General features: G+C 37.1%; 1 protein-coding gene across 1 annotated transcript in view; it reads left to right on the forward strand.

Annotated features, from left to right (window-relative positions):
- LOC147571463 (EF-hand calcium-binding domain-containing protein 13-like) overlaps positions 1 to 9,810 on the forward strand; it is a 134,212-nt gene extending 124,402 nt beyond the window's left edge. The window contains 1 exon segment of the mRNA XM_086696352.1: positions 9,566 to 9,810. Coding sequence (XP_086552478.1) covers positions 9,566 to 9,708 — 143 coding nt within the window. The 3' untranslated portion in view covers positions 9,709 to 9,810.
- The last annotated feature ends 405 nt before the right edge of the window (positions 9,811 to 10,215 follow it).

A 10,215-nucleotide genomic window follows, 5' to 3' on the forward strand; every position in this document is an offset into this window, starting at 1 on the left:
TGTGTCTCCCTCTCTCTTTGCCCCTCCCCTGCTCCTACTCTGTCTCTCTCTGTCTCAAAGAAAAATAAATTAAAACATTAAAAAAATTTAAAAAAGTAAAATAGAATCAATGTCATAAAACTAAGAATTAAGCAATTCAAGTGAGCCCAAATGGTGATGTGGAATAATGAAATGTAGCTTATTTCTGGTTTCTTATTTTATAATTTTTTAAAGAACCTGCTTTGTATCTCCATTATGTCTTATTTTTTAGCTAAAGGGAAGACTGATCTAAAAACATTGATAGATTCAGTACAAGTTATTACAGGTCAGTGAGAAATTACTATAAATATGAGATCCCAAGTCTACACTAAATTATATTTTTTCCTGTGATAAAGATTTTACTGAAGTATGAAACACGTAATTACTACATTGTGTAATGTGTCCAGCTTAAGAATTATTACCAAGTGAACATACATCTTTATCTATCACCTGGATGAAGGAATACTTTATCAATAATACAGAAGAGCCACTCTACCACTTCACAGTCATGTCCTCTGGACTCTCTGGAGGTAACTGCAGCCTGTATTCTAGGACCACAGATTAGTTTCACCCGCTTTTGAAATTTGTGTAAATGCAGTCATCTGATCTGTGTTCCATGATGTCTGACTTCTTTCATGTAACATTGTATTACATCTTATTCTCTGAGATTTGTCCACATTGTTGCATGTAGCGGCAGTTTGTTAGTTTTCATTGCTGCATATTGTACAGTCAAATTATAGTCAAGGAGATCTTTAGAGAATGTGCGGTAGTAGGTAAAATGATTTCTGACTAGCTCGTTGTACCTGAATTGCCGTGCGATATTCCACTGGGTCAGTATACCACAAGATATGTATCCAGTCTACCATCACAGGACATTTCTAGTGTGGAGCAGTTATGAAGAACATATTGCTATGAATATTCTTGTATATGCCTTTTGGTGAACATATGTGCACAATTCTAGGCCATCCACCTAGAAATGAAATTTCTTTGTTGTAAGATGGGATTGTGTGTACTTGAGTAGATATTGTCAATCCATTTTCTAAAGCAGTTGTACCATTTGACACATCAACAATTGCTTTACATCCTTGCTAATACTTGGTATTATCTCTCTTCTCCATTGTAGCCATTCTGGTGAGCATGCTGTGGTATCCCACTGTTATTTTTGGATTTCCCTAATGATTAATGATGTTGAGCATTCATGTTTACTGGTTATTTGGATACCTCTGCTATAAAGCTCCTTTCTTTTTTTTTTTTTTTTTTTTTAATATTTTTTTCGACGTTTATTTATTCTGGGGACAGAGAGAGACAGAGCATGAACGGGGGAGGGGCAGAGAGAGAGGGAGACACAGAATTGGAAACAGGCTCCAGGCTCTGAGCCATCAGCCCAGAGCCCGACGCGGGGCTCAAACTCACGGAGCGCGAGATCGTGACCTGGCTGAAGTCGGACGCTTAACCGACTGCGCCACCCAGGCGCCCCTATAAAGCTCCTTTCATGTCTGTTGCCTATTTGCTTGGATGTCTGTGTTCTACATACTGAATTTTTAAAAAAATTTTTGTTTTTTAAATTCAAGTATATGTATCATAAGGTGTTATATTAGTTTCAGGTATACATTCTAGTGACAGCTATACATTATTCAACAGCTCTATACATTACTCAGTGCTCATCAGCTAAGTGTACTCTTCAGTCCCCATTACCTACTTCACTCATCCCCCAACCCACCCACCCATCTGCCTCCTGGTAACCATCGGTGTGTTCTCTGTACTTCAGAGTCTGTTCCTTAGTTTCTCTCACTCTTTTTTTTTCTCTTTGTTTGTTTATTTCTTAAATTCCACATATGAGTGAAATCCTTTGATATTTGTCTTTCTCTGATTGACTTATTTCACTTAGCATTATAGTCTCTAGCTCCATCCATGTTGTTGCAGATGGCAAGATTTCATTCTTTTTATGGCCGAATAATATTCCATTACATATATATTCCATTATATATATATTCCATTATATATATAATTTCCATTATATATATATTCCATTATATATATAATTTCCATTATATATATATTCCATTATATATATATTCCATTATATATATATATATATTCCATTATATATATGTATGTGTATGTGTGTGTGTGTGTGTGTGTGTGTGTGTGTATATATATATATATATATATGTGCGTGTATATATACACACACACACACACACACACACACACACACACACACACACTACATCTTCTTTATCCATTCATCAGCTGATGGACACTTGGGCTGCTTCTATAGTATGGTTATTGTAAATAATGCTGCAATAAACATAGAGGTGCACATATCCTTCTGAATTAGTGTTTTTGTATTCTTTGGATAAATACCCAGTAATGTGATTACTGGATCATAGGGTAGTCTATTTTTAATTTTTTTGAGGACTCTCCATAATGTCTTCCACAGTGGCTGCACCAGTTTGCATTCCCACCAACAGTGCACGAGAGTTCCTTTTTTTCCACATCCTCACCAACCCTTGTTGTTTCTTGTGTTTTTGATTTTAGCTATCCTGACCGGTGTGAGGTGATATCTCATTGTAGTTTTGATTTGTGTATCCCTGATGATAGGTGATATTGAGCTTGTTTTCACATGTCTGTTGGTCATCTGTATGTCTTCTTTGGAGAAATGTCTGCTTGTGTCTTCTGCCCATTTTTTAATTGGTTTATTTGGGGCTTTTTGATGTTGACTTGGTGTAAGTTCTTTATACATTTTGATACTAACTCTTTATCAGATACATCATTTGCAAATATCTTCTCCCATCCAATAGGTTGTCTTTTAATTTTGTTGATTATTTCCTTTGCTATGCAGAAGTTTTTATTTTGATGGCATCCCAATAGTTTATTTTTGCTTTTATTCCCCTTGCCTCAGGAGACATATCTAGAAAAAAATGTTGCTACGGCCAATGTCAGAGAAATTACTGCCTGTGCTCTTTTCTAGATTTTTATAGCAGTAAGTCTCCTATTTAGGTCTTTAATCCATTTTAGTATCCCTTGGTGTGGGGTGTAAAGTGGTCCAGTTTCATTCTGTTATATGTAGCTGTCCAGTTTTCCCAGCACCATTTGTTGAAGAGATTGTCTTTTTTCCCATTGTATAATCTTTTGTCAAAGATTAATTGACCATATAATTGTGGATTATATGCCTAAATATGCTTTATATGCTTTCTACCCTTTTCTATTGGTCTATATGTCTCTTTTTATACCAGTACTATATTGTTTCGATTGCTACCGCTTTGTAGTATGACTTGAAATCTGGAATTGTGATACCACCCGCTTTGTTCTTCTTTGTCAAGATTGTTTTGGCTGTTCGGGGTTTCTGAGGTTCCGTATAAATTTTAGGACTATTTGTTATATTTGTTACTGGTATTTTGATAGAGAATTCATTAAATCTGTAGATTGCTTTGCATACTATGGACATTTTAACAGTATTTGTTCTTCTACTTCATGAGCATGGAATATCTTTCCATTTGTTTATGTCATCTTCCAATGTTTTCATCAATATTTTATAGTTTTCAATGTATGGGTCTTTCACCTCTGTGGCTGAATTTACTCCTAAATATTTTATTATTTTTGGTGCAATTGAAAATGGGATTGTTTTCTTAATTTCTCTTTCTCTACTTCATTATTAATGTGTAGAAATGCAACAGATTTCTGTATATTGATTTTGTACCCTGTAACTTGGCTGATTTCATTTATCGGTTCTAGTAGCTTTTGGTGGCTTTTGTAGTTCTTCTTTGTTCCTTTCTTCTCTTGCTTTCTTCCGTTGTGGTTTGATGGCCTTTAGTGATATGCGTCAATATCTTTTTCTTTTGTTTTTTGCATATCTATTACACGTTTTTTTATTTGTGGTTGCCATCAGGTTTATATATAATATCCTATGCATATAAGCAGCCTATATTAGGTGCTGGTTGCTTAAGTTTGAACCCATTCTAAAAGCACTAAATTTCTCCCCTCCCCCCCCCCACACACACATTTTATATGTATGATTTCATATTTTACTTCCTTTTATTTTGTGAATTCCTTGACTGATTTCTATAGCTATAATTGATTTTACTGCTTTTGTGCTTTAACTTCCATACTGGTTTTATAAGTGATTGATCTACCACTTTGGTTATGTTTGTATGCCCCCGTGAATTTTTTTCCTTTCCTAATTTGCTTGCTCCTGATTATGGCCTTTCCTTTCCAAAGAATTCCTCTTAACATTTCTTGTAAGACCGGTTTAATGGTGAGGAATGCCTTTTACTTTTGTTTGTCTGGGAAACTCTGTCTCTCCTTCTATTCTGAATGATAGCCTTGCTGGATAGAGTATTCTTGGTTGCAGGTTGTTTTCTTTCAGCACTTTGAATATATCATACCACTCCCTTCTGGACTGCAAAGTTTCTTCTGAAAAATCAGCGGATAGACTTAAGGAGTTTCCCTTGCATATAACTTTTTTCTCTTGCTGCTTTTAAAGTTCTCTCTTTACCACTATTTTTTGCCATTTTAATTATTATGTGTCTTGGTGTAGACTTCCTTGGGTTTATTTTGTTGGGGACTCAGAGTCTTCTGAATCTTGATTTGTCTCCTTCTCCACATTAGGGAATTTTTCAGCTATTATTTCTTCTAACAAACTTTTCTGGCCGCTTTTCTCTCTCTTCTCCTTCTGGGATCCCTATAATGCTAATGTTATTACATGTGATGGTGTCACTGAGTTCTCTATTCTCATTTTATATTGTTCTTTTACTCTTTCCTTTTCAGCTTAGTTGCTTTCCATTACTGTTCTTTCAGTAATGATCTGTTCTTTTGCTTCCTCTAGTCTACTATTTATTCACTCTAGTGTGTTTTTAATTTTAGTTAATGAGTTCTTCATCTCTGGTTCTTTTTTTGTATTTTCTCATATCTTTGTTGAATTTCTCACTATGATCCTCTACTCTTTCCTCACATCCAGTAAGTACCTTCATGACCATTACTTTAAATTCTCTATCGGGTATATTGCTTATCTCTGTTTCATTTAGCTCTTTTGCTGTGATTTTGACCTGTTCTTTCATTTGGGACATAGGCCGCAGCTTCATTTTGTCTAACTCCCTGTGTCTGTTTCTATGTATTGGGAAAGTCAGCTATGTCCCTGATCTTGAAAAAAGCGGTCTTATGAAGAAGAGGCCCTGTAGTGTCCTGTTGTGTAATGTCCCCTGTTCACCAAAAACTAGCATTTCAGCTGTCTTCTCTGGGTGTTGCATGCCCTAGGGCTGTGATTGTTGAGTCATGTTTGCCATCAGTTGTCATCTGCAATGGCCTTCTTTGCCTGTTGTGGACAAGGTTTGGTCCCTGTGATGCTAAAGGGCCAGTCTGGGGCCACCTTGGGCTTGAGTTGGGTCAGACCAGATGCCTGCCCTCACCCCATTTGCCAGAGCTGTGGTTGCACCAAACATCAGGGTGCTCACTTTCTGCTGCCCGCTGTGAGATCTTCATTGGTGGGTAGAGCTGGCAGTCAGAGGTCTGTACCCATCCCAGAGCTGGGAATATAGTCAAACTGATGTGTGTGATTATGTTCCCTCTCCCAGGGCAAGAGTCACTTGGGAGTGGTCCTGGACAGTGTTGGAGCTGCCTGCTGCTTACAAAATGAGAGGCATCTAGTGCTGCTTTGGATGGACTCCTGCCCAGTGGGGATGGTTGGAGGGGGCAGTCTGCAGGAGAATGCAGGGGTGGGTCAAGCGGTGTTAGCAAGCTACATGGCAAGTGTTCCAGCTGGTTCCTGCAGCTGTCTGGGTATCTGGATTAGGGTGGGGGTAGGGGAGAGAAATGGTGCCTGCCAGGTCTTTTATTCTTGGAGAAGTCTCCTAAAGATCCCTGCCCTTCCAGGAGAAGTTCTGAGATTAGTAAATAAATCTCCTTTCTCTATATCCCAGCCACTTTTCAAACTGCCACTTCTATGCTGGATCCCTGCAGGGCTGTTTGTTATGCTGTCTCTTTAAGGATGGAGACTGTTTCCTCTTGCCCTCCAGCTCTCCCAGAGCCAAGCCAACTGATTTTTAAAATTCTAGGTGTTAAGCTCCAGTGATTGTAAAAGTTAAAAAAAAAAAAAGTTAAGCCCCTCTGTCTTTCAAAGCCAAATATTATGGGGGTTTGTCTTTACAGTGCAGGTCACCCATGTCTGGGGTGCCTGGTAGGAGATCTCTTCCTCTCCCTTTTCCGTGCTTGTGGCGTCCCTCACATTTGTGGTTGGTTTTCCTGGGGGTCTGGTTCTAACCACATCTCCATTATTCCTCCCATTCTTTTCATTGTGGCCTCTTCTCTTCAATTAACTGTGGGGGGTCTGTTCTGACAGTCTTCAGGTTATTTTCTGGGTTGGTTACACTGATATGGGTGTATCGAGGGGTATCCATGAGACAAATGAGCTTAGGATCCTCCTACCTTGCCATCTTTCCCAGAAATTCATATTGCATTTTTCGTTTATCTTTTACCTGTTTGTTTGTTTGTTTTTTTAATGTACTCTAGATACAAGTCCCTTGCAGGTTATATAAACTATAAATATCTTGCTGTATAGTTTGACTTTTCACTTATATTTTATCGTCTTTTTTTTTGATAGGGAAAAATGTTTTTTAATTACACACTCAATCCATTGGATGTATTTCAAAATACCCCCCAAAACACTTTTCTTCATTTATCAGTGAAAGAAGTTAGAAAGTAACGTCAAAAAAATAGCATATGGCAATCAAATTTCCCTGAAAGTCACAGTCACATATAGAGTACATCCTAGAAAAGAGGAGGGGCCAGACAGGTTCTCCCTACTTTCAGGAATTTCATCCAGTACTGGGCCTACTCATGGGTGGAGAGAAAAGGCAACTTTTAACTATGAGTATGTTATTAAATGAGGCATTTACTATACTCCTTCCTAAGAGCACCAGGTGGGGGACAAGTGTTCTAAACTTGATCTAGGAAATGGAATGTGGAGTCAGTCCATCCTCTTCCCCCTAAGAGCTGTCCAGTGGCTAATGAATTTAAAAAGCATGACTAAATAAAAACAAATGCCCACATACTCTCTCCTCCCCGCCAATAAAGGTAAAAGAAAAAAACTGGATTTCCCAGATTGTTCTCCAGAATAATAGTTGCTTTATATATTTGGTATAAGTGGGATGTTAAAGTCCTTTACTGTTAGTTCATTGCTATCAATTTCTTCCTTTACATATCTATTAATAGTTGCTTTATGGATTTGGCTGCTTTCATGTTGGGCACATAAATATTTGCAACTCGAGAGTGGATGGAGCCTGGGAGTAGCTTTAACAACCCAAATTCGTCGATTACAGAGTCATCACAAGCATGCCTTGCTTTTAAACAACAAAAAAAATATTTTTGAAACAAGATAAAAACCTAGTACTAATCCCTTTCTGACAATACACAATTACTGAATTAACTAATATTGAGAAAGGGAAGGGAATCATACCTATGGGCCTTGTCTCACACAAGTGCATGTTTGTAGGTGCAAGGCACTTGTCATTATTGCAGAAATGAATTTGAATTTTTCATCTTTAGTTTAACATTGCTTTTAGTACAATGCTGACACCAGCAGTGCAGAAAGGGCTCTGGAGAGTTGTTCATAGCAGCAGCTCTCCTTTGGTTCTGGAGGCCCCAGGCCAGCCAATATTGCCTCGTCACATACATTCTTTAGGCCTTTCTGTGAGTGCAGAACCCGCCACATATTTGACCACCTTCAGGTCATGGGCCAGCTTTTCACATCATTTCGGCAGTCTCCGGAGGGATAGACTTCTCTTTGTTCTTGGTTTCTCAGTCGTAGAGGAGTCATCTTTAAGATCAATTTGGGTCCCGACAAGCAAGAAAGGAGTCTTGGGACAGTGGTAAGTTATCTCAGGCACCCACATTTCCTTCACATTTTCGAATGAGGAGGCAGAGATCACTGAATAACAGACTGGAATACATTTGTAGAAATGTATTCGTAGATACATTGAAATACGTTTGTAGAATAACTTGGCAGTTGTAATCTGTCATAGTCCTCTTGCCCCGCAGTATCAGAAAGTCCAAGAGTGTATGGCCCCCTATCGATCATAATGGTGACTGCATAGTTGTCACCAAGAGTCGGTACATCCTCGGAAATGTGTTTGTTGTGTAGGATATCAGGAGTCATGTTTTACCAACAGCAACGTCACCCACAACAACGCACTTAATTGTCTGCATTACTGAAACAATTTTGAATCCACTTTAAATATTTCAAATTCGGTGGTGATCTCAGCTTCTCCGCGGGGGCATTGGCAGTGCTGTGTGGTGTCTCCTCTTGTATTTTATCTTCTGATGAACAAAAGTTTCTCTTTGACACGTAGTTGAATTAGTCAACCTTTTTTCTTTTATAGTTAGAATGTTTGGGAGCCTGTTGAAGAAATCCTTCCATACACCGCGGTCATGAAAACGTCTCCTATTTTATCTTGTGGGAGCTTTATTATTTTCCTTTCACATTTAGATCTATAATCCACTCAATTGATTTTTCTACATGATGTGGGATAAGGGTCCCTTTTTCTTCTAAATGGATATTCACCATTTATTGACAAGATGATCCTTTCCCTACTTTAATGTAAGGCTAGCTTTTTCATAAATCAAAGATAATAAACGTGTGGACTTTTTATTCTTTTTGTTCTTTGGTCTATCTGCTGGTCCTTGCACCAGTATACCTACTCTTTTAATGTAGATTTAATCTGTCTTGATATCTGAAGCATAAATCCTCCCAATTTTATTTACTTCTCTAAACTCTTCTTGGCTATTCTTAGTAATGTCCTTTTTGTCATTAGAAATATTTATTCTTTGTGCTTTCTCTCTTTTTTTCCTTTGTCAGTCTTAGTGCGGGTATGTATCACTTTTGTTGGTCTTTCCAAAACCCAACATTTGGCTGTATTGATTTTATTTAAAGTTTGCTTTTCATTTCAGTAGTTTCTGCTTTTGTCCTTAGAACTTTTCTTCTCCTTTTGAGGGGTTTAATTTGCTGTTCTTTCCTAACTTTTTAAGATAGAACCTTGGGTTATTGATCTTTTCATCTTTTCTATTACATGCATTTAAGGCTGTGAATTTCCCTCAGCACAACCTTACCATATCCTTTAAGTTTTAATATGTAATATTATTATTTTTACTCAATTCAAAATATTCTAACTTCCAGTTTGGTTTATTTTTTTGACACATGATTTATTTAGAGAGGCATTCTTTAGTTTCCAAAGTTAGGGGAGTTTCCTAGTAGCTTTTGCTATTGATTTCTAGCTTAATTTCCATACCCTATATTAAGTTATTTGTACCGATCATCTTTATTATTCTAATAATTTTTAAATTATATGAACCTTATTCAATTGTGAAATATTACTTTATAACCATTATTATGGGAGCATCTCTTTTGCCAGTGTTAAAGAAACACTGTTCATTTTGTGTCTGTAGCTGACTGCTTATTTTTTAGCAGGTATCATTATGCTTTATTTCTCTTTAATAACTGGAAATTATGCTATTTTTTAAAGTGTCATCTTTCTCTACTTCTTTTGTTCTGCAGGAGGAGAAGTTGACCTCAGTGACCTGGAAAATGTCTTGCAAAATATGGGGATAGAGTCCTCACCAGAGCATTCGGAGCTAAAGAAATTACTTCCAATTAATGGTGGGCATTTCAAATATCAGAATAGTCTTCAAGAGAGTTAATATAGTCATCCAGGGAGTTGTTCAGCCATTGCAAGTATCAGGTAGAATCTTGAGGGAATTAGAATTATAGCCTACAAATTTTGTATAATCCAAATCTCCATGTTTATTCTAGATCACTTAGAAGTTAGAGTTAAAAATATCCATAATTCTAAAGATAATTATTTTTCATATTTAGGAATACATAAATTGCCATTTAAAAATATGTCAAAATCAAGAGGCTCATCAATCATCAGTCTTGCCATCTGGACTAAGGAATATTGATAGTTATTTTTCCTTCCATTGAGATGCCTTGGGTTAAGACCTCTAGGACAAAGGAGGAGGACGAGGAGAGATGTAGAACTATCCTTACTAGTAGAGGGGGAAAAATGTGGACTCAGAAAAAACACAACATAAGGAAGTGTTTTTGCTTTGGCCTGGCAAATATTAATAATTGTCTCAGGTGCTAAAGAATTGATTTACCATATTAAGAATTTCGTTTACATTTTTTGTTTTATTATTTCTAGAAGA

The sequence above is a fragment of the Puma concolor genome, unplaced genomic scaffold (assembly GCF_028749965.1).
Source record: "Puma concolor isolate L17-30 unplaced genomic scaffold, mPumCon1.1.hap2 unalloc_scaffold_26, whole genome shotgun sequence".
Lineage (NCBI taxonomy): Eukaryota > Metazoa > Chordata > Mammalia > Carnivora > Felidae > Puma > Puma concolor.